The 24,604-nt window shown below is 43.4% G+C and overlaps 2 protein-coding genes across 2 annotated transcripts in view; one reads left to right on the top strand and one right to left on the bottom strand.

Annotated features, from left to right (window-relative positions):
- Positions 1 to 17,486, top strand: part of cicb (capicua transcriptional repressor b) — a 38,985-nt gene extending 21,499 nt beyond the window's left edge. The window contains exons 3-21 of the mRNA XM_023429910.2: positions 1,644 to 1,793; positions 1,947 to 2,121; positions 2,725 to 2,836; positions 2,939 to 3,121; positions 3,263 to 3,395; positions 3,512 to 3,684; positions 4,497 to 4,635; positions 5,526 to 5,623; positions 5,761 to 6,787; positions 6,920 to 7,059; positions 7,234 to 7,394; positions 10,377 to 10,567; positions 12,022 to 12,486; positions 12,611 to 12,981; positions 13,104 to 13,261; positions 13,370 to 13,521; positions 14,450 to 14,584; positions 15,047 to 15,178; positions 15,292 to 17,486. Coding sequence (XP_023285678.1) covers positions 1,644 to 1,793; positions 1,947 to 2,121; positions 2,725 to 2,836; positions 2,939 to 3,121; positions 3,263 to 3,395; positions 3,512 to 3,684; positions 4,497 to 4,635; positions 5,526 to 5,623; positions 5,761 to 6,787; positions 6,920 to 7,059; positions 7,234 to 7,394; positions 10,377 to 10,567; positions 12,022 to 12,486; positions 12,611 to 12,981; positions 13,104 to 13,261; positions 13,370 to 13,521; positions 14,450 to 14,584; positions 15,047 to 15,178; positions 15,292 to 15,581 — 4,385 coding nt within the window. The 3' untranslated portion in view covers positions 15,582 to 17,486. The remainder of the gene's footprint in view (positions 1 to 1,643; positions 1,794 to 1,946; positions 2,122 to 2,724; positions 2,837 to 2,938; positions 3,122 to 3,262; positions 3,396 to 3,511; positions 3,685 to 4,496; positions 4,636 to 5,525; positions 5,624 to 5,760; positions 6,788 to 6,919; positions 7,060 to 7,233; positions 7,395 to 10,376; positions 10,568 to 12,021; positions 12,487 to 12,610; positions 12,982 to 13,103; positions 13,262 to 13,369; positions 13,522 to 14,449; positions 14,585 to 15,046; positions 15,179 to 15,291) is intronic.
- A 190-nt stretch (positions 17,487 to 17,676) lies between these two features.
- Positions 17,677 to 23,985, bottom strand: znf526 (zinc finger protein 526). Its single transcript, XM_023429911.2, has 8 exons — positions 23,788 to 23,985; positions 22,824 to 23,298; positions 22,301 to 22,470; positions 21,289 to 21,384; positions 20,410 to 21,185; positions 20,183 to 20,318; positions 18,484 to 20,094; positions 17,677 to 18,281 (listed from the first exon to the last, which is right to left on the bottom strand). The coding sequence occupies exons 2-8, from the start codon at positions 23,125 to 23,127 to the stop codon at positions 18,108 to 18,110; spliced, it is 3,267 nt and encodes a 1,088-aa protein (XP_023285679.1). The 5' UTR covers positions 23,128 to 23,298; positions 23,788 to 23,985; the 3' UTR covers positions 17,677 to 18,107.
- Positions 23,986 to 24,604: the final 619 nt, after the last annotated feature.

The raw sequence follows: 24,604 nt of genomic DNA, 5'->3' as shown, positions 1-24,604 counted from the left end.
ATACCTGCCGAGCCCACCTGTCTGCAGCTCTGCTTTAACCGCAGACCAAGGTTTAACATGGCCCTGAAAGACTGCGTAGTTTCCGGGCGCATGTAGTAATCCAGGCCGTGGATGGGCTCAAGGCCTTGTTAACCCCTTCATGGCCGAGCTGCTGTAGTAATGTAAACAAACAGGGAGAGAGGGCATCGGGGGTAATTAGACCAAAGGGAGGAGGAACCTTTTCTTCCATCATAATCATCTTTTCAGTGGGTCGTCTATACACTGTTTCATTCTTACAAATGTAACTTAAGTTTTGTATGTTATTGTAATCGTTTATAGTACATTTTGTCCACCGATGTTTGATTGCTCTGTGTAAGTTATTAGATTGCGGCATTCTGGACGGAGAGATGGACTCTACTTGACAGACATATTTCATTTTTGCTCGCTTTGGAATAAAAAAAGGATACCTCTCTGCCACATCTTCAAAGCCTCATGATGCAGGGGGGTGATGCAGTAATAATTGTGAATGATGACTGCAACCTGTAGGGATGAAACGGACAGACACCATTGAGCACTTGTCGACATCTGTGAGCTTCCAGACAATTTCAGCTCAAGATTTTGGATTAGAAATGTTTCCTTACCTGGATTTGTGTGTGTTGTAGAAAAGAGATTTTAAAAGGACATATCATTATTATTTTTTTTGGGAGAAACATCAAGGATTTTATTCAGCCATGTTCTCATCAGAGAATCCCCAGTATCTCCGCCAAGGATTAAGCATGTTTGGTTAGTCCATATCACTTTCCTTACTGTCTGTATGAAAATACTAGTCTTTTTTGCTGAATCTGTATACACACAGTGGGGTCCAAAAGCCAAGTGGTGTCAGACTTTTGGACCCCACTGTATTTCATTATTGTTTATTTGTAGAATAATGCAACCCTTAATTGAATTAACACTCTGACTGAATATGTTTTTGAAGGCTTAAAAGGGGCAGATATTATTACTTTAAAGTTTTTGAGAGATGCATTCTTATTAAGAGGTTTTTCTTTTTTTTTTTTCAATAATGGAAAGAAAGATAAAATGACTTAGACAGTCCCTTATTCGATTATGAACATTCAGAGTGTACCAGCTTCTGTTCTCTATCTAGTCTGTTATTGAGAACAGAGAGTCCTTTGGTACATCTGCTGTTGTTGGAGTGATTTAACCAGTTAAGTGGCTGGAGGTGTGCTACTGTGGCAGTACTGATATCCTTGGTAGTTCTCAAAGTACTGATATTAGTCTATTCTTCCAAGTAATTATTGTATTCACCTAGTGTCACAGATGTTAACCAGCCCCTGGTTAGATGACAAAAATGGGCCAGTAGTACTCTGCATATTGCCATAACCTAAGCATTGGGCGGTGATTTTAGTATATTTATTTGTTGTGCCAATAGTAATAATGATTATGCATGATCACATTGCAAACAAATTTTAAGTAAATGATTAGAGCTGGTAATTAGAGTAGGAATGTATTTCTGTTGGTAGTGTTGCACTGCGGGCCCTGATTCCCCAAATAAGGAAATAGGCCTGGTTCTCTTGAATGTGATATCTGAGCAGGGGAGCATATTATGAAGTTATGGATATCAGATGGTGTTGGCTGTTAATAAGTAATACTGTTTTCCTCTGCAGTGTGGACCAATGTAGAGCCCCGGTCAGTTCCAGTCTTCCCCTGGCATTCATTGGTCCCTTTCCTGGCACCAACCCAATCAGATGCTGCTTCTCAGCCAGGAGAGGGCCAGCACCCCGTCAACCACCCCCAAGCAGCCAGTCTGAAGACAGGTACTGAATACCTTATTGCTGTCTTAATGACTGTAGAACATGTGTTACCACCACTTTTATGTAATTTTCCTTGGGTTTCCATACTGTTTTGAATACCACATATTATTTACTTTTCCATGAGCAAGTATGCATCTCTTTGTTGTTTTTCCTCAGAGTGTCAGGGGGTGGCAGCGCTGTCACAGGAGCCTGCAGAGGCACCTCCCACTGTAGAAAGAGGTCCACCGTCCCGGCCTCCCCCCTCCTCTGATGAGCCGCCTCCAGAGAAGGAGAAAGGAGATGCAGAGAGAGAAAGGCCTGACAGCGAGACAGAGAGTGATGTGGATGACCCGTTAGTGCAGTTTTTTTTTTCTGTTTTATAGTGATTTTAAGTGAAAAGCTGTGAGGTTACATGAACACACAAAGACACATGCTGCATATTTACCCTCGTGTCAACAGTGTCAATATACAAGAGCAGTTATGTATTTGTCTGTATTTGTCCAAGTCAGCCTTCACAGTAATTTTCTGTGGTACTGTGTACCCACACATACAGTAAGGGAGTGTGATATTTTCTGTATCCTCGCGCTAATTTGGGCAGAAGAGCTCAGTGCCAGAACAAAGCAGATGGGAACAAAAGCATTCCATCTCTGAGCTCTATCACTATATGAAAGGCAGTGGCCAGGCTGTCAGCCATTGAAATGGATGAGCTATCTGCTGAATCTGCTAATGTATCTCATGAGAGATGAATTACTTGTGCTCTGTGTCTACATCTAAGAGAATTGCAGTTCTATGGTACATAATACTTGATATGAAGTAGAAGATTACTCAATATTTAAATATTTAAGAGGGAAAGAGAAAGTAGTGCTATTGTATAAGGCTGCATGTTCGTATTGTTCTCTGGGAAGATGTCTTCTGAAGATTATAAAACAGAGGGCTGTTTTTTGTCTCCTTTCAGCTTCCTCCCTGGAGTTGTACCAGAGCAGCCCCTCTCTACATCACCAGTAAAGCGACGCACTCAGTCCCTCAGTGCGCTGCCCAAAGATGGAGACAAGAGCAGCCCTGGAAAGGTAGCCGTGTCACTGCTAATACAGAACATCAAAAGTATTACTGTTCCTTTTAGTAAAACATGTAATGTAATATCTGTTTGTTTTTCTTTCTCACTTGCTCAGAGGGAGAAGGACCACATCCGGCGACCGATGAATGCCTTTATGATTTTCAGTAAGCGCCACAGAGCATTGGTGCACCAGAGGCATCCAAACCAGGACAACAGGACTGTCAGCAAGATTCTTGGGGAGTGGTGGTATGCGCTGGGACCCAAGGAGAAACAAAAGTACCACGATTTGGCCTTCCAGGTACACAGATGCATTTGCAGACAAAGAGCCCCACAAAAGGACTAGCATATGAAAGCTTCTATGTCAACCTATAGTGCATGTACTATATTTTTGTCTCCTTATCACTTACTCCCTCCGTCTTGTCCCCTCTCCTTTTCCCAGGTAAAAGAGGCCCACTTTAAGGCACACCCAGACTGGAAGTGGTGCAACAAAGACAGGAAGAAGTCCAGCTCTGAAGGTCGTGGGGTCCCAGGGGGCAAAGACATCAGAGAGAGGAGCATGTCTGAGTCCACAGGTTGGTTTCACTCAACTCTCATGATGTACAATAACAGACACATACCAGAAACATTTCATTTATCGTATTTTTATCCTCTCCAGTCCTTTAACAGTCCTTTTTATGCCCCCTGATAGAGCCCCACTCTGTGGAGCTGAAGGGGGTTGGTCCAGGTCTGGTGTCTGAGAGGAGTACAGGAGAGGGTCATGTGGGCCAGCTTACCCGTCCCCGAGCCTTCTCTCAAAGTGCCATGCACAGCCTGGAGCGGAGTGATAGGGGTAATACACAGGCCCTGGCAGAACTGGCACAGGTAAGACATTAGAACAGCTTGTGGACCTGGAAAGATTATTTTGTAACATGCAACCTGGCTTATTGTAAACATTGGAAAAGAAATTTGAATATTTCTTTAACAGAGTGCCGATTGTGTTAGTAAAATTCAGCATTTTTCTGTGATAGCACTTCTCATATAGATAAAAATATACAAAATACAGACAAATTTGGTGTATATATACAGTGCATCCGGAAAGTATTCACACCCCTTCACTCTGCCAACATTTTATGTTACAGCCTTATTCCAAAATGGATTAAATTCCTTTTTTTTTTCTCATCAATCTACACACAATACCCCATAATGACAAAGCGAAAAAGGTTTTTTTTTTTTTTTTAATTTTTGCAAATTTATTAAAAATAAAAAACTGAAATATCGCATGTACATAAGTATTCACACCATTTACTCAGTACTTTGTTGAGGCACCCCTTGGCAGCGATTACAGCCTCAAGTGTTCTTGGGTATGAAGCTACGCGCTTGGCACACCTGTATTTGGGGTATTTCTCCCATTCTTCTCTGCAGATCCTCTCAAGCTCTGTCAGGTTAGATGTGGAGCGTTGCCTTTTTCGCTTTGTCATTATGGGGTATTGTGTGTAGATTGATGAGGAAAAAAAAGGAATTTAATCCAAATTGGAATAAGGCTGTAACATAACAAAATGTGAGGGAAGTGAAGGGGTGTGAATACTTTCCGGATGTACTGTAAGTAAGAGAACCCACACAAATGGTGAACCCCAGCCATTTTAACCTGTTTAAAAAGCATCTTCTCTCTATATTTCTTTATTTCATGATTTCAGATGTGTGGCGATGGTGGCAGCCAGTTTTCAAGCCATGCCCCACCCCTGTCGCAGTCCCAGCGGGGGGTCAGTGAGGACATGACCAGTGATGAGGAGCGCATGGTCATCTGTGAAGAGGAGGGAGATGATGATGTCATTGGTGAGAAATCAGGCTTACTCTACTCGTGAAGCAAAATACTAATTAGAGATGTGTGTTGGTATACTTTCCTGTGTCACTGACCCAATTAATACGTTTCCAGTAACTACACTTGGAAATCCCATTCAGTGGTACAATAAGATAGTCTGTGATTTTGATGTCGGCAATGATGCGCATGTGTCATTTTGTCACAATAGACTTGGTGAAACCATCACGAGATTTTTTTTGTTCATCATGTGGTTTTATTTTTTGTCTTTTGCACTGTTTTTTCCTTACTTACTAATATAGCCTATAATGTGGCAAAATTGCGTCCAGTTTGTGACCACTTCCATGTTTCATTTTTATAGATTTGATGGCATTGAGAGCTGATTCAGACACACATGCCACGTTCACGTCATATTGTTTAAACTGTAATTACAAGCAGTCAAGTGCGGGAAAAAACATTCATTTCAGCCTCCAACTTATAATTCCCTGTGGAAGATATTGGGGAATTTCTGACATTGACGTTATCTCCCACTTGGTGAGAAGAACTACAGAATTGTGAACAAACTTTTGGCAGAATGTCTGGAAATGCTCCGCCGCTGGCATTAACATTAAAATAAAATCCATTATTAACGCTAGGACAACTAATTCAGCTCTTTTAGTCTGTGCTACACACTGTATCTGGTTTCACTTGGAAATTAGCTGCTTCAAATACATAACAAAACAAAAGTAGTTAATTTAGGCTAATTATTTGGTGTGACTACAAGGTTAGCAGGTAGGTTAACTACACTGGAATATTACCTGAAATTTCAGGTAATCAGGAAGTCAGAGTTAGTTTTTTCCCTGTTCTTTCCATTCTGTCGAAATTGCATCAATGCAGCATAAGTAGTGTATATTTTTATTTTCCACAGAGGACCCCTATCCGAGCAGTTCCATAGACCTCAAGTGTAAGGAGCGGGTGACTGACAGCGACAGTGATAACGGTTCTGGAGATGAAAGCGATCGAAAGGTAACATTATTTTTCTCCTGTTATTCATCTTTTTAGTTAATCACATATAGATTGATTTACCATTTAAAAAGTAAGTGCCTTATATGGTATCTTTCTTTTTTCAAAATCTTTTTCTGTTCATCTGTCTTTCCTTTCAGAGAGTTTTTGCTCCAGTCATCTGCTCTACTGCATCATCATCTTCCTCACACCATACCCCTCATGGCAGGAGTGTCTCACTGTCCTCTTACCCCACCAACAAGCGTTATGATGAGGGGAGATCAGGAGGGGGAGGGTTTTCAGATCACAGGAGGAAGGAAAGAGGAGAAGGAGAGGGTAAGGACACATTTGGGGGAGAGGCGGCAGGAGGAGGAGGAGGAGTGCACGCCTCTTCTCTCTCCCTCTCTTCTGGTCAGTCAGTCATTTCCACTTCTCCAGCTGGAGGGCCTCCATCCTCGTCAGTGGGTTCACTGGGTGGGAACCCACTCCTGGGCGTTGGTGCTGTGAGGGTGGCCTCTACTGTGGTGACCAATGTAATGCGTCCTGTTATCAGCACACCACTCCCCATTGCCAGCAAACCCAGAGATGGAGGCACTTCATCCAGCCCACATCCACCAGAGAGGAAGTCCCTGACTCCCCAGCAGCAGCCGCAACTTCTGATTGGTTCAGGACCAGGAGGCGGGGCCACAGCCACAGGGGGTGGGTACTACTCTTCTTCATCACCTAATCCTGTAGGTGGAGGCGTGGGCCCAGGTGGTGTAGTGACAAATTTAGTGTTAGGAGGGGCTCTGTCTGCTCAACCTGCTGTACAGCTCATCACCCCCTCCCCCCAGCCTCAGCCCTCCCAGCATCAGGCCCTTCCCTCCACCGCTGTTTCAGCTCCACATAACCAAACCAATGGGCCCCTGCCTCTGCCCCTGCTTCAGCCCCAGTTCCTTCCTGCTTCCTCCCTGGCACCGCACGGGGGTAAGGCCATCACACAAGTTCAGTACATCCTGCCCACCCTACCTGCCAACACCAACCCCAAGAGTCCACCTCAGCAGCTCAGCCAGCCAACCAGTATCTTCAACCTGCCCACAGCTCCACCCGCACACGTGTCCTTAGCCAATGGAAAGCAGCAGGGTACAAGTTCACTGACAGGCTATACGTCCAGCCCAGCAGTGGGAGTGGTCAGCCCGGGAACCCGAGGTGAGAGCATTAAATCTGCAGTCATGACAGCAAAGCAAAGCAGAGTCATGACAAGGGCTCAGATACATATACGAAATAATCTGTGGTGACTCCTAATAAACCCCCCCCCCCCTTTTTCTGTTGTTGCCTTAGTACAAACACAATCTCCAGTGCTCCAGGGTAAAATGCTTGTTCCCATGGCAACAGTACGGACTGCGCCAGCCCCTGCCCAGCAGTTTCCCATTGTGGCTCCACCTCTTCCTGTCCAGAACGGTGCTCAGACTGGAAGCAAGGTCAGTTAGCACTTAACTGAAGACACTGATATGAGAACTTTAGAAATCATTAAAATTTTGTTAGCAACGCCAAGTAAAAACAAATATGTATTTCACCACTTGTGTTGTCCAATCATACATTTGTATTTGTCCCTTCGATTTTCTTCATGGCCTTCTCTTTCCATGACTCTTTAGATCATTCAAATAGCGCCCATGCCTGTGGTCCAGTCTCAGCTGCCTCAGGGCGGAGCAGTGCACCCTGCCAGCCCCTTCCCCGTAACAGTAGGCACAGCTGCTGTGGTTGCTCCAGGATCAGCGCCTTCCCAGGCTGTACTACTGCCACCAGCACCTACCAGGTAGGAAATAACTCAAAAAACAAACTGCACTGAGACAATGAATATAGATCTTCTACTTTTTTGAACCTACAACGCCACTTTTATATGCTTTTTATTTTGCACTTGGGCATCCGCTGCTGACGTAAGAACAGAACAGATAGCAACAGGATTATTGTGCAACATAACAATTTCAAGTAACTAAAGGCTTATAGTATGTGCTGATGTGGTAAACGTCACCACCTTGGTACCCCAGAACAAACAAACAGATAAGTGTTCAACGATGAACATTATCCTTAACTGACTTTGAAATGCTTTACTGTAGTTGTCTGTTTAGAAAGTCTTTATTTTCATCAGACTAAATCCCCCTCCCGTACCTGCCACTGAAAGACTGTAAGAAACACTTTGGTATCATGTTTGTAAAAAGTGTTTATTCCTTCACTCTGGTATTAAATCTTGACTATATGTGATGATCTACATGAGTGTTTATACACATATGTCTATTAAATGTGTAACTTGTGATGCCCTCTGAAGACAGCTGGGTAATAAATTCATATGTTGGCCTAATTATCATTCCTTGTGTGCAAGAAAATTAAATCTGTTTAATAAATTATTTTATAAACGAAATACTGTGAATGAGCCAATTCAAAAAGAGAAGCGAGAGGAGCAAGAGGAGATATTCATGGTGTTCTTCACATTTCAGGTGAGAATATTTGTAATGATGTGGGTTTTTTTTTTTCCATCGAGGATTTATTTTATCTAGCAGTGCAGGGGAACATAGCGAAATAAAAATCCTCCTTGGCAAATTCCATTGATTAGATTACCAGCACATTTGCCCTAAATTTTCAGCTTCTTTCAGTTCAAGGATTTTGCTGAAAATCCAGCAAAATGCTTACCACAAAAATACAACATTTTTACAGCAGATACAAGGCTGGGTCAAGCCACAGAGAATTTGCTCTTTGCTTAGGTGAGAGTAGGTTTGCAAAGCACTCCCTGATACCCACTGCATGGCCTGATGATAGGTCAAAACATCATTTAACATGAATATTGGGCTTCTGTAGAAATGCTCACCTGGCTGTTGGCACATTTTACACTATATTGATAATTAATGTAATGTATAGAATAAACAGCTAGTGAGCAAACTGAGGAATTATTTGAAAGCCAGAACTTGGATAAATATGTTTCTTTTTACAAACCTCACTGGAACAGCTTGTCAGCATGTTTTATGTATGCACGTAATCCTAGTGGATGAATTAAATAAAAGTTATCAGTTAGCATGGTATATGGTTGACAATCAAATGTTAAGGATAAAATGTCAATGACAAAATCTTTGTTTTATCATAAAGTTTTATTTTTCATAATTGACACAGCATGTATTTTGACTCTTCCACCTTAATGTCAACTTTCACTAATTCACTGCTGTTTTCCAGTAGTGCTGTGGTGCAGCAAGGAGGGGAAAAAGGATTTTAGAGTTCCATTTACGCTTGGGCACTGCTGCTCTCTTGATAACACTCGTGTTGTGAGTCGACATGTAACGCTCTATAATGGAGACTGTTTGAAAGCTTAAAAGCTATTTCTTCAACAGCTAGATGAACCCAACACTGTTACAGATCAGATGTCTGAAAGGGGCTATAAACAAATTACAGATTGTGCCAGAAAAGGTTGACTCAGCCCTGACAAACAGGCACCCATTTAGGAACATATGCCAGCTTTACTCATCCTGTCCTGGGCTTCTGTTGATCTCAGTATTTGTTCAATTATTGTCAGTCATTTTTTTCCTGTATGAAAGAAATCTGACTGATGGCTTCCAAGAAAATACATAAATGCTTCAGAGAAGAAATGGATCAGACGTGCTGTGCTCCAGAATACATGTTTAGAAAAAGGAAATCCAACTCATGTGAAAACGTTTGAAAAGGTGCACCAGCATTGTGCCGCTTTGTTGGTTCACTGCTATGGTTGCTATTGAAGCATGTTTTTTATATATATATATATATATATATATATATATATATATATATACACACACACACACACACACACACACACACACACACACACACTACTCTTGGAATCATTAAATTGGAGCAGGCAAGCCATTCATGGGATTCAGAGTGACTCAGAATCTACCTAAAACTAGAAACATCACTTAACCAAAGATAATCCCTCAGCAACAATCTTGGACTTAAAATAATGATGTGAGCATGCATAGAAAGTGTGATAGAAAGCAGCCAGAAGGAGTGTTTACATGACAATTATCACCCACTAGAGATGTTAAAAAGGTTTATTCAGCCATTTGAAACAGAATGAAATACCCTTTCAAATGGGGCAGTTAATTCTTGAAGTTTTAAACAAAACAATTGTCTGCAAAAGCTGATTACTGTCAAACAGTTGTTATCAAAATAAATATATTATTTTTCCCTCATATTTTATGGAATGAAGTAACTCAAGGCACATTCTGGTACTTGATTGAGTTAAGGTGGCATAAATAATACCAAACAGCATGAAGTTGTAGTGCAGTCCGGATTTCTTAAAGCACAGCGAGTAGACAACATGAGAAACAAAAACTCCAGCAGGGGTGCAGCCGTAGCAGTGCAGCTCTATTCTGGATGTGTTAGTCATGCTGCTGGTGGCCCAAGTTGCCTCTGCCTGCCACCCCCACACTACCTCTCAGCTTCTAACACACACACACACACACACACACAGAGAGAGCACTAGTCATCCAGTGCTGCTCTATGTGATGTACACTCAACCACTGACCCCCCTCTGCAGCACTTCTCTTTTTGTCTTCCTCTTTCTTAATAATCATGTCTGTTCCCATCATTTCTATTCTGCCTCGTTATTATACTTTAACACCTTCTGTCACTGCTACTACACCTTTCTCGACATTTTTCATTACAAAAATGTCATCTACTTCTTCCTGTGTCTCTGTTGGCCTTCTTCACCTTTTTATTTTAATTCCTCATTTTCAGTTTCTCCCCACTAATCACCTCTCCTGCTCCTGTCCAGGATCACCTATGTCCAGTCCACTCCAGGGGTCCCATCCACTCTGCCTCTGGTCTCCACGGCAACAGGCTCTTCCCCCACCCACCAAGCTCTGCCAGTGCCTGGATCTGCATATGTTCCCTCGCCCCTAGCAACACTCGGGTTTACAGCCATCGCACCACCTGGACAGACATTGGTTCAGCCACTGATTGCAGGTCAGTGCCATGGAAAGATGATTTCATAGCCTCTGTTCTTTACAAACACAAAAAGTAGCTTATAAAGTATTGTATGAAATTAGTTACACAAAATGCCCTTTCAACAAATCGGCTCAAGCTAAAATATTTGGCCTCTTGACAAATGGTGAAGTTATTTAGCTAAAAAACAATGTAAATACGAGGCTCATTTAAATCCCAATAAATATGAACTCATAATATCTAATACTGTGCCCGCATGAAGACAAGCATACCATGAATACTAGCTGTGTACTAAAGCCATACTACATCCAAATTTTATACAGCATATACCACATACAACTTGTTATAGTGAACTGCTTTGGCACTTGGTTCACAAAAAAGCACCATACATCATTATTTTATACTAAATGTGTATAAGGTCTGGTGCCAATCAAGTTGCAACTCCAGGAAAGCCCTTTCCAAGATTACAAACCTATTTTTTGTTTTTCATTATCTTTCAAAAGCTGTTTCACTACCACAGTTTATTTTAGTTACCCTCCAGTGGTGTGTTACTTCCCCATTTCCTTTGGACTTTGTGGAAGAATAGTGTCTATCAACAGCACACTCAAAAATTGATATATTTAGTATGCATACAGTCTGGTTTGAATATACTTCATGCAGTCACTTTTTTTAATGGGCACACACTAATGTACATTCTCAAAAGTAAAAAAAATAGTATGTAGTATGGGTTTGGACTACAAGTATGTCTCATTCTGTGCCAGGTGAACAGTGCAGGGTGCTGAAATGAAATTAATGGATGAATAACACAGATCAGTAATACTATCTGCTTCATTTAAAGTTGAAATTCCACAATTTTAATGAATTTTATTCAACTATAAATGAAGTCTGCCTGTGTCATCATGTGTGGTTAACCTATCAATTACAGCTCTAGTCTCATGGTTTAACACAGAACATATATTTGCATATATTATTTTTAGAAATTAGTATTAACATAAGCAGCTTTAAGGGAAAAAATCTCCCACCTAGAAACAGTTTAATACCTTCAATTAATTCTTGCATGAAAAATAAATAATAAATAAAATATACTGAAAAAATGTAGGCCTGTGTGTCCGCTGCACGATTAAAACATTGGCCATCCAATGAAGAATGCTGAAACAACTGGCCTATGGATTAACGTAATTGCTGACCCCTGAACTGCAATATCCACATTTGTCTCTTTACTGAATACCTATACAAACATGTGCTTTGACAAAATATTTGATGATCAGTAGTTGGTGTGGTGTGGCTTTCAACCAGTTTCAGTTGGCCAACACTGTGACAGTAGGACTGCCTTAACACCTCACTCCATGTATAAACCTCATTCACAGGACAAATCTGGACCAACATTGGTTGTGTTATGTTTGTTATGTTATTTGGCAACAGAGAAGAAATATGGACATTTATTCATGTGAAAATGTTCTGTCTCCTTCATCCAGGTCAGCCACCGCTCATAGCCACAGCTCAATCTCCACAGCCCTCCACCTCAGCCCCCGCCTCAGGCTCCGGGGGCCAGATAGTCACCGCCATCTACCCTCCTTCACCTAGCGTCACTATGGCAACAGGGGTGGTCTCCATGACAGCAGTGCCCCCCAGCGTGGTCTATTCCGTCTCCAGCCCTTCCAGTGCTTCCCCTCACATCCTGCCCAAACACACAGCAACACCCGCCACAATCACACACCCACATCCGGACAGACAGGCAGACAGGCACCTGCCTCTGGACAGACCTGCAGATCGACAAGCTGAAAGGCAGGCGGAGAGGCAGACAGAGCTGCTGACACATTCGGACAGACAGCTTGAGAGGCAGATGCAGACCTCCAGCAGTAGCAGCTCAGTGGCACCTCCCAGTGGCTCAGCTGTGTCCATAAGGCCCTGCAGTCCTCCACTTCAAATCCAAACACCTGGTACACTGTTTTTTTTATTTTTTATTTGTCTTTTATATATCCAAGACTAACTTTGCATGGTTATAATTTATAGTGAATTATTTTCTTTCATTCTTTATTTATTCATTTTATCTTTGTTTTACAGGCAGCACACCAGGTACACCCAAACTAACCCAGCTTCCAGTCAGGACCCCTCAGAAAGTGAAGGCAACAGTGGCAAACATACCTGTGGGCAGCTACGAAGGAGGAGGAAGAGGAAAAGAGAGAGAACGGGAAAAGGATAGGGAGCGAGAGAGGGAACGAGAGAGGGAGCGAGAGCGTGAAAAGGAGAGAGAGCGAGAAAGGGAAGCTGCGGCCAACAGTCACTTCTCCTTTGATCCTGAGCCGGCAGGGCAGACAGCGTCTCCATCAACACATCCTGCCGAGGAGCCGCCATTCTCTGACCGAGCCCTGGAGAGCTCCAGTGCAGCGGACTCCTCTGACACAAGGACCAGGGAAAGCACAACCGCCAAAGAGGTGAGAGAAACATCACGCACTGGCTTTCAGCTGTAATACAAACAGAAAAAACTACCCAGTTGTTGTTGACACATAACATCTCTGTGACTGTTTAAAATACTTGAATTTAACTTTCTGTGCAGACTGGATGGAAGGAGTCCCTCCCCTCTTCTCCTCTCCCTCCTCCATCAGCCACAGAGCCTGCTCTGCCTCCCCCACAGACTGACAAAGAGGGTCCTGCGCCCAAAAAAATTAAAGCCCGCCCACCACCTCTAAAGAAGACTTTTGACTCTGTGGACAAGTGAGTTAACACCTTTATGAATCTTTTATTTAAGGTTAGAAAAAATATTGGTGGACAGTGTATATATACACTCTGTATTTTGTGTGTGTGTGTGTGTTGGTCTGGCAGGGTGCTGTCAGAGGTGTATTTTGAGGAGCGCTTTGCGGAGCTGCCAGAGTTTCGGCCTGAGGAGGTTTTGCCTTCACCCACCCTGCAGAGTCTGGCCACTTCACCCCGCGCAATTCTGGGCAGCTATCGTCGCAAGAGGAAGAACTCTACAGGTCTTACTCAAAATACCTTTTTATGATAGTCTGACTAAATGCTTTTAGATTTGTATCTTTAGTTGAATTTAACGAAAATTAACTGGCAACTATTTTGATAATTGAGTAATTTTTCAAGCAAAAATGCCAAACATTTCATGGTTCCAGATTATCAGATCTGTTTCTTGTCCTTACATCATAGTAAATTGAAGATTTTTAGACTGTTGCTTGGAGAAAACAAGACATTTAATATGTCATTGAGGATATTGTGACATACATTTTTCACTGTTTTGTGGCGTCTGTAGACCAAATGATTATTGATTAACCAAGCCAATAATCAGAAAATTAAGCAATAATGAAAATAATTGACAGGTGCAGGCCTAATCTGTAAGGTAGTTGCAGTGATTTGTCATGGATGTTCAAGCATTTAGAGAAAAGCAAATATTCACAGTTTTTATCAAAACAAAGATTTAAATGTGTGATACTCTCTAGATTTTGTTGATGGATATTTGAGCTCTGCTGCTGTTGTTGTTGTTGTTTCATTGTTAAATGGTAAATGGACTCCTCTTATATTGCGCTTTTCTATTCTTATTGACCACTCAAAGTGCCACAGTCACTCGGTCACACACACATTCATACAGCACTTGTACCACACAGACACTCATACAATGATGAAACAGCCATCAGAGGCAACTTGGGGTTCAGTATCTTGCCCAAGGTCACTTCGACATGCGGACTCGACACCTTCTGATTAGTGTATGACCCGCTCTCCCTCCTGAGCCACAGCCGCCCGTTACCAGTGTATATGTGTGTCATTAGTGTAATTCAACAGTAAAAGTATTTTCTGAATGTGTCATTCACATGTTGATTTTCACACTTGCTCTTTGGTAAAAGATGCACTTCATGTTGGTGGTTTTGAAATGAGTTTGCTTCCTCTTTGTGCTTCTAGATTTGGACTCAGCCACTGACGATCAAGTCTCTCCTAAAAGAAAAAGCCGCCGGCGCTCAAGCTGCAGCTCAGAGCCCAACACGCCCAAAAGTGCCGCAAAGTGTGAGGGAGACATCTTCACCTTCGACAGAGCAGGTAACGCACCGAGAAAAGCAAGAGCACTACTAAGACAGACAATTACATTTTGTTCTGGGCAGGATGTATGTAATAGCAGCGTAGGATGAGGGGTTGGGTAGAGAGCTCTTGTTGGTGTTTCTTTTTTTAGTGTTTGCACTGTGCTTTCACTGTAATGTTTTTAATGTTACGTAGTTACTTCAACCTCACTGAGAATCTACCACACATCAGAACCAAGTTACCATATAATAGTTGGAAGTACATGACCAAATACAGAAAAAAATTTAACTGATGTAAGGACTAGTTTGAAACTCTATATATGGGTTAAATAGGAATCAGTGGCTTAGAGTAATGTTTTGCCTACTGCTGTGTTTTTTTTCAAATGGATCCCACCTTTTGGAGTGCATGGGGAGGGACATAATTCATTTCTCTAACCAGTTTCCTGAAGATTCATCCACTCCATCTGTTTGTCCCGTCTCATAGCCACAGATGGAGAAGACATCCTGGCAGAACTGGAGTTTGATAAGGTGCCGTACTCCTCCCTGCGACGAACACTGGACCAGAGGAGAGCACTGGTCATGCAGCTGTTCCAGGAGCAGGGCTTCTTTCCATCAGGTAAGACACAAGCACATACTCCCTACTGTATATACAAACTTTCAGAATGAATTCCCACTTGCAGACATTCATTTTTTGACTTTGAAATTTTTTTTTTTTTATGTTGCTTCCAGCTCAGGCCACTGCAGCCTTCCAGACGAGATACTCTGACATATTTCCCACCAAGGTGTGTCTGCAGCTGAAGATCAGGGAGGTCCGGCAGAAGATCATGCAGACCGCTGCCCCCTCCGATGCCTCTGGTTTAGGTATCTCTGACTCAGCCTGCTCCCTCCCTGGACCTTCTGGTTCCCAGGCAGGAGAAGGATCTGGGAGAGGGGGCGGGGACCTGCAGGATGAAGAAGTGGAGCAGGGGACAGACCTAAGCCCAGAGGAAACACGGGACTCACAGGACTCTTGCAGATGAGGGATGCTGACTTATTAGATTGACCAATCAGTGACTGTTGCTGTCACTCATCTTCATGCCCTACACACTTTCAAGTTTCCAGTTTTTTGTTTTTTTTAAATCCACCCTCTTTGCTTTCCTCTGATCAGATCTTGATTTCTTTCTATCCTCAGCAGCCAACCTTTTGAGAGTAAGAGATGTTTGTATGCAATGTTGAGACTTTTTTTTTTTAATTTGTGACCATTGTACCAAAAAAAGGACATGTGAAAAAGCAGTGGCACAAAAACTACCACAACACAGGCACACAACCTGCAAACTCTTAAATCCCACACTTGAATTAGCACTCTGTATTAACCACCTTGCAGGAAGCTCCCATTGATGCCAGTGAACGAAGAACCATTGTGTACAGCTGCACTCATTTGCCTCGAAAATGAAAGGGTTCTTGTTTTGGACGGAGAAACCTGCTTAACCCGTTCTGAGATGGTGAAAAGTCAGCAGTTTTAAAGAAAAAAAAAAAAAGAATGTTACATGTTTTGATATTTGTTTTTAACAGGGTTAGATGAGTAAAAGCAGTACGTCTCTGCTTGAGGAACAACCTGTATGTAGACTGAACTGTTGTAAGCTTGTTTCTTGTTTCTGCTGACATTCGGGGGCTGGGCCCTCAACAGCTGGAAACCATTTGATTTGACAAGATTGATTTCACAAGCACTCATTGCTATGGACCTGGAAATATCTTTTTCACCATTTCACTGCTCGCATGTAGACCTTCAGGAGGGGTCTACCAGGAGAGACTGAAAAATCGACTGAAATGTTAGTGGACTTCTGGCAGTGCCATCATTCCTGCAATTACCTGTCTGGCCAAGTCCTCATTTCTCACAACTGACCCGAGCACATGCCAGTAGGTAGGAACCAAGCATTCCTGTGCCTCTCATTCGCTAGCCATGAAGGAACGAGGTGGGTCAGAGTCAATGGGCACATCCTGGCTCTTAGTTGTAGAGGTCAGGCTGTTACAGCCTTAATCCTCCATTGCCAAGCAGTTTTATTAACTTTTTTAAAAATAATTTGATTTGTATTTAACATGGTCATATTAAGTTTGTTGTTGTACTATTCATATGGTTATTGTTATTACTCCTATCACTGCAGTGGATCCTGGTCCTTAGTTCTACTTTCATTGCTGGCAGATGTTTCCTTAATTTCTGCCAGCTGTTGATTGCTTGTACTAGTTTTTTTTATATATAATTTTGAAGGCAGGTGAGAGATGCTGCTCCACACCTGTACAGTTACTCCATTGTAGTCTTCCCTTGACTGCCTCACCTCAGCAAGGACCTGTGGTGCAGTTATTTTTATGATTCATTTCAAAGAGGAAGACAAACTCAACGTGGACCTTTATATCCTTTCAACAGTAATAAGCAGTATGTTTTTCAACAACCTTGTATGCCTCTGTCCCTTGCTAAGTTTGACTCTATAGCCTCAACACTTGTACATCTCTTTCCTCCACCTCTTTCCTTCCCTCCTTCCTCCCTTTGTCACTTTATTGCTCTCTCCAGACCTCCTTTTTAGACAGACGGAGAGAAAACTGGGGTAAGTGAGAGGAGGGTAATGAATCAAAGAGAGCTGGTAGGATATAATACTGGTTGTGTCTTTGTGCAAGACTTGGTTGTGTTGTAAATAATTACTGTAGAGTCAGTAGACTCATTATATTATTGATAAGGAAAAATCTGTCATTGAACATAAGTTGACTTTTAAGACACCCATTACCGAAGGTAAAACATGAAATGGAAAAACAATAATAAATATGGCTATTAATGTTTTTGTGTTATACTCCTTGTTTTGCTGTTCCAGTATGCAAGAGAGGAATTTATATGAATAATTTAAGTTTGTAACTGTATCTTTCAGTATGCAAATAAAAATAGGTGTTCAATTAAAGTGATTTTATTGCTGGAAATGTGAAAAATGGGTTTTCCTTCAGCAGAGATAAAATAAATGGCGTGGTTCTACAATGTTATCTAAATAGAATTCTATTTTTTATCCAGCCCCTTTAGACGTAACAGCAGCTGATCAAAATAAGGTTCACATTACTTTTACAGTGTACAGCAGTGACTCTGGATATGTGAAATTTAATTTAATCATCTTGAAAAAACATTTATTGATTTCACTTATTTACAACGGAATACTTTGTTTCAAAATTATGAACTAGCCTTTAAACAGAGGGGAAAAAAATCACATCCATCTCATATAAATGACAAATTTAATCATACAAATGTCATGAGGCACAACCAATGGTCCTTATTCATAATGAATGCCATATTCTTAATTTTAGTATGCATCATTTCAGTACACAAAGAGGGAAGTTGACATACTTTGGTGTGTTTGCTGAACTTAATATGGATTTGTCATTTCAGCATTCTGGTTCCAGTTAATTATTACTCAGGACTGAATCCTCACCCTCACAGTATTCAATTAGTCTGTTTCAGTCTGTATTAAGACTCATCAGTCCAGCAGTAGCTCTAGAGAAATAATTCTAGTTTTTCTGACTGGTATTAGTCCTCAGAGGAGCTGCAAGCCATCCACAGCAACTGTGTCCATGGCGAGGCCATTCTCCAAAGCTGTGTGATAGATCTCCAAGGCCTGCTCCAGAGGCAGTGCTCCTCCCTCACTCGTCTCAATGATGGCGATGGTCTCCCCGAACTCGTTACACATTATAGTAGGAGTTCCCTGTGTCTAAGAGGAGGAAACAGAACTTGGAGTAAGTTCAGCAAACAGCAGAAAATGAGTACACAAACACATTTACAGGTGCTGATTAAATGTCATCCTCTCACTCACTTTAACTGTTCAGATTTTAATTATTCACCTAAAATTTCAGTGCTTTCAAATGGCAGTGTCATGCTTCTTTATTGATTAGGTGAAGTAAATTCATTCTGACCTGCTGAAGATCTGAGGCGTGGATCTGGATGAGCTGAGGCTGCCCGTTAGCTAGTTCCACTGCTGAAGCATCCACCACTGCCACAGCAGAGCTGGTTTCCATGGCAGCTTGAGCAGCAGCCTCCTCATCCAGCCTCTGCTGTCTGGCGTGGGTCTTTTTGTGGTTCCTCAGGTTGGAGAAGGTCTTGAAGGCTTTGCCGCACAGAGGACAAACATGCGGCCGTTCGCCCGTGTGTGTTCGACGGTGTTCAGCCAGGTGCATACTCTGGATGAAACCCTTTCCACATACCTCACAGCGAAATGGCCGCTCCCCCGAGTGTGTGCGCAGGTGCTCTCGCAGGTGTGTGTTCTGACGGAAGCGCTTGCCACACACTTGGCAGGGAAACGGGCGCTCACCAGTGTGGACTCGCTGGTGAAGTGCAACTCCGGAGGAAGACACAAACTGTTTTCCACAGATAGGACACTGGTGGGCTTTAGGCCGCTTCCCAGTGGCGCACCGCGGTCGCCCGGGGCCTAAAGCAAAGTGGCTCAGTCTGTGAAGTCGCAGGTTGGCAGGAGAGTTGAGCTTCTTCCCACAAATGTTGCAATCTAGACCTCCCCGCACAAGACTGGTTGAATCCCCTGATTGTGTCTCTACTGCTGCTGAGGTGGAGGGCTCTGAGGTCAGGTCTTCACCCAGCTCCGCTTGGTTGTGGGTCTCTTTGCCCACTTCTATCCCTGTACCGGCCTGCACCAGGGTGGGGTGCTGCCCCAGACAGTGGCTGTCTCGTTGCCTCCTGCTCAGGAAGCCAGCCTCACAGTGAGGACAGGAGAAAGGGGCTGGAGCCCCCGGGTGCTGGGTGTAGCGATGTGCTGCTAACTTCGTTGACCAGCGGAAGGTGGCGGGGCAGTCGGGGCAGCACAGAGTTGCAGCATTGGAGTGAAGCAGGCTGTGCTGACGGAGATTGGAGGACTGTGAGAAGGAGCGGTGGCAGACATCACAGCGGTATGGGCGCACACCAGAGTGGATGAGGTTGTGCCTCATTAGATTGGCAAGAGAAGAGAAGGTTTTGCCGCAGTCAGAACACTGAAAGGGCCTCTCGCCGGTATGTGTTCGTATGTGGTTGCGCACGTGGATCTGCTTCTTAAAAGACTTGCCACAGATTCCGCACATAAAGCTGCGCTCAGTGACATGGGACTTGCGTCGATGTTGAACAAGCTGCAGCTGGGAGGAAAAGGTCTTACAGCATGAACGACAAGAAAAAGGCCCTTTGTCTGATGACGCAGCTGCAGCAGCTTCTGTGGAGCTAAACGTGACTCCTGCATCAGTGTCATCCAGGGGAGCAGGGTCCGTAGCTAAGCCAGACTTGGTGGCATCCTCCACCTGCTGTGACTCATCAGTGTTATCTTCAAGTGGGGCAGACTCCTCCATGTTGTTGTCTGCCCCCTTCATCTCCACTTCACCTCCTTCCATTTTAATTTGAGAGCTTTGTATTGGAGCTTCTCCCAGTTTCTCCATCTCTTCCTCTGTGAGAGGGGCCAACAGGTTGGTTTCTGTGTGGGAATTCCTCTTTTCTCTTGCTCTCTGTAGGATGGCAAGGGCTGAGAGCGATGCTCTTCTTGGAGCTGAGACCTACAGGGGACAACAGGCAAATGTTACATTAAAATGTCATACTAACATGAGGTTGTGGACACAACTGGGAGATGCATATGCTAACTACCATAGAGTGAGCGGCCGGTGTGCCAGATGTATCACGGTTGAGGTGGGTGCGACGGTGGTAGAGGTACTTGGTCATGTTGGTGAAGGTTTTGTGGCAGAACTGACACTTGTGAAGGGGATCTGCAGTGTGGGACTTCCTGCAAGAAACCAGATGAAACAGACAGAAAAAGTCAACAGGTCAGTTTCTCATCATCTTCTAGGATGTGTTGGTGTCTCCAAACCTCTTACCTGTGCATGATGAGAGTCATCTCAGTGGTGAATCCATTGCCACAGTCCACACACAGGTACCTGGCCACACCTGAGTGTGTGCGCATGTGCGTCTGCAGCGATGTTGCCTTCTTGAACACCTTGCCACACTCTGGGCATTCGTGTGTGCCCTGCTCGTGCACACGTTTGTGAGCAGCCAGCCGGTTGACTGAGGTGAAGGTGCGGTTGCAGAGCTCACACTGTTGTGGCTTGGTCCAGACTGTTTCTTTCTTCTCTGCCACTCTGATCCTAATGTCCTCCACCTTCTCTGTAGACTCTTCCCTCCCTCGTGCCTCCTCGCAGCCACCCATGACCCCCGACTCTCCACTCTCTTTGTCTTGGCCCAGGAAGTGCTCCCCCTGGTGCTGGAGGAAGTCCTCTGGAGTTTGGAAGAGAAGGGAGCACTCTGAGCACTCGTAAGGGTGGATGACCACCACCTCTGTTGGCTGCTGCTGCTGCTCCTGGACAGAGGGAGCCAACCTTAACTCCAGTCTCTGGACACCATTTTCCATGATCCCCAGCTTTGCTGATGAGCCTCGGCCGACAGCAGGCAACAGAGGAGGCAGCTTGGAGCGGCGCTGAGTGGGGGCGGTGCAGTTGTCTGCCAGGGCTTGAGCCGTGAGAATCTGCAGGTGCATGGTGGCAGAGCCAGGGGTCGCTGTCACAGGAGGCAGCAGGGAGGACCGGGAGGGTGCAGCAGCTTTAAAAGCGGACTGACGTTTCTTGTTCTGTTGTTGTTGCTGCTGCTGGGCAAGCACCTGGAAAATACACAGAGAAATGTAAAGAGAGTGAAACCCTAAAACCATTCATCTAGTCCTCAAATCTATGCTTCCGTTGTGAGATGTTTACTATCCCAAGTACCTGCGCCAGGATCTCCCCAGCCTGCTGCTCACTCAGCACGTAGTTCTGCATACTGTTCAGTGGAGTGACGGTGCCATCAGGCTGTAGCACATACTCCTGTTGCAAGGGCAAAAGAAATGAACATCAGTTACTAAATTTCTACTCTCAATTAAGGCAATGCTACAAAATAAGTCAGTGATATCAGATTTTAGAATAGCAAAGATGCTTCACATTTTAGATCTGCTGTCACTCATTCATTTATTTTAGTAGATTATCAGATGCTTGGGAGACCGGATGTCTATGGATTGGCTCTGACACTCATTCAAACTAGTGCTGTCTAAAATTACAGTATAATCGCAGCAAGCCAGTCTGTGCTGCCCTACACAACCCAAATAAGAGAGTCACTGAAATAAATTCTGACAGTGTAAATGTGCAAATTTAACGCAGCCTACAGCATATGGGCATGACTCAAAAGTAATGAATGCATGGTCAGACACAGTTGTAAGTGCATTTTAACACTGTCACCATCACTTAGAGATTTCCTGAAGTGCTTGCTTTTAGATTCACAGAAAAATATTACCAAAAATTTTACCAGCTTTTGACAACTATCACTTTAACTGTTTTGAGCTGTGCACACATGAATGACTCAGCATGGTAGAAAATAAAAGCGTGTTTTGTTTCCTTTTCTGCTCCACTTCGTTCAAAGATTTGGCCAAGTGTTATATTAAAATAAAATTACAATTCAGCTGATGATTTACAAGAAAGGTTATAGCTAAACAAAATCTTGTATTGAGAGGATGTGAAGGAGTGTGCATAACAAGGCCTGTTTTATCTATCTCAGTGCATAATTACATGGTGTAAATACAACATCAATTTCAGCAGGCAGCTTATTTTCACAGACAAAACAACTATTATTGTGTTAAGCAGCCTCCACTCAATTCTGATAATAACAAAAAAACGTATGCATTTGTACTCAATAATTAAAACAATTAAATACTGATTAGTCTTTGTCAACATATGTTTGATCCCTTACCGTGGGTTCTGTGTTACTGTGTGTGCTGCTCCTGCTGTGGGTCCGCCGGTGCTCCAGCCATGTCTCAGGCGAGTCAAACAAAGCCAGACAGTCGAGACACTGGTACTGGACCGGTCCCGACACCTGAGCCTCTGACCCAGCTTCCTCTGTCTCCAGGACCTCGCACAACTCTAGCAAACAGTCACACACACTCACAGTTAGTGTTGTTTTTTTAACCTTAAAATGACTAACAGCCATGCAACTGGCAAAAATGTTGAATGCACACTTTAAATGTGAAAAGATTATATTGTCAAAGCAAGCAACCTGACAATTGAGTTAGTATGATGAGTCTGTAGTTAGCTTAACCGAGAACTTTTTGCTTCCTCTCATATGACTGCATTAATATATTGCACAAATGGATTTCCTTATAAGAGCACGAGTTCACTTCCACAGTATAGCATCATGTTCAGCCCATCTGCAGTACATTATTATTATTATATCATCACCTTCATGCTTGCTCAAAAAACACATAAACCAATGTCACCTTGTTGCTCCACCTCCATCCCAGCCTCTCTCATGTGCATCTCCTGGTGCTGCAGCAGCTCCTCTGGGTTCATGAGGAGGGTCCCACACTCCAGACACTGGTACTGCTGGGTTTGCCCCATCTCAGGGACACCATGGATGGTCATGCCCTCCACTACCTCCCCTTCCCCTTCTCCCTCTTGGCCAGTGTGGATCTGCTGGTGGATCAGCACATCCTCAAGGGTGTTGAAGAGCTGGTGACACTCACTGCACATGTACTGGTGCTCCACATAAACACCTTCTGCCTCCTCCTGCTGCTCCGCCATGCTGGCACTGTGTATCTGTGTGAGTGTATGTGCTGTCTTATGTAGATTGTGAGTGTAACATGAAAGGGGATATGTGACAGGTGATGAGGCTGGTGAGTGTTAAAGTGAAACCACTGCTGTGTCCAATGAATGACGACTTTTTTTTTCATCCAGTCCAGTATAAGAGCACACCTGTGGTAAACAAAACATGAAAATGACAACATGTAACACTGAGCAGCATCGGTAAATAAATCAGCCGTTACGTAGTAGCAATGAAATTGTTAAAACATTGGCACATTTGCCATTATCTTATATTTTACAATAAAAAAACAGCACTGTTGACACAGACATTATGATACAATCCTGCGGACAAACATCGCAATTTTCAGCCGTTAGCCAAATGAAGGCCCTCTACTGCTAACGATACGACCACTACTTAACACAACCTTACTAACCATTGTCCGATTCTCCCCAAATATGTGATCCCTATCTTTGTTTACAGTGTGATGGCACATGGAGAGCTGTTGGCGGCGCTCCCTCCGATACTGCAGACCTGTTTCTCGACACCGCGGTTTCCTGACAGCGGCTGCCCGGTTCGTCGGGCGGTCCGTCAGGCGGCGCTACCCACTTTTACCCGCAGCTCTCCGGCTACGACGACGACGGGCCCTTCTTTCCCCTTACCTCTCATTCACTCTCGTTGGACAATCCCTCGTGTAGCCATCTCTCTTCGTTCACACAGGCGTATGCCTTTTTGTCAGCCCCTCGTCACTAACCGTGCCATGGAAATCAAAAAAACTGAAACGTATCTGTGGGAAACTACATTTCAAAGCGTGAAATGATACGTTTGCCCGCCGATCGCCTCCATTCTTGTGCTTCAAAGCCCCGCCCAATGCGGTAGTCTCGGCATTTCAGATTCCATGATTGGACAGGCTGACTGTCAATCATAAACCATGCTCTCCTGCTGGAAATTGTAGTTTTTTTGTCGGTTGTTGAAGCACAAAACAGTTCGTTGTTTTATTTTTTTGTAATTATTATTTATACATTTCTTCAGTTTATTTATGAATTGTGCTAAACTAGTTTGTGTGCTTTGGTGATGTCTGCCTTTTTCAAAATCCTTTAGGCTCGCGTGTGTCGTAAAGGGCAATGTTGATCTTGTTAATTATATGTTGACTGTATATTCATAACCCAACTTCAATACACACAGCACATATACATTTGACATCTTTTCTATTTGTACTGTATGAAATAATAAAGTTGTAGTTTTTTTTTCATTAACCAGAGTAGGAAAAGGGGTTTGCTGTTAGAGTTTCTATGCTCATGGTTATAAAAGTTGGCTACAAGTATGATAAGACTGATCATGTAGAATTTTTCTTTCTCTTTCTCTATCTGGCTGTGGTAAAGGAAATCAAATGAGATGTTTTCCATTTCATAGAGAAACCGTGATAAATTCTGGAAATAACGTTAGCAGATAGATCCTTTCAAAAACTTGTACAGTATT

The sequence above is a fragment of the Seriola lalandi genome, unplaced genomic scaffold, assembly GCF_002814215.2.
Source record: "Seriola lalandi dorsalis isolate HSWRI2012SDOR001 ecotype SW California unplaced genomic scaffold, Sedor1 jcf7180002054900, whole genome shotgun sequence".
Classification (NCBI taxonomy): Eukaryota; Metazoa; Chordata; class Actinopteri; order Carangiformes; family Carangidae; genus Seriola; species Seriola lalandi.
The sequence above is the reverse complement of the archived record's forward strand: the minus strand, read 5'-3'. Positions and strand labels throughout refer to the sequence as shown.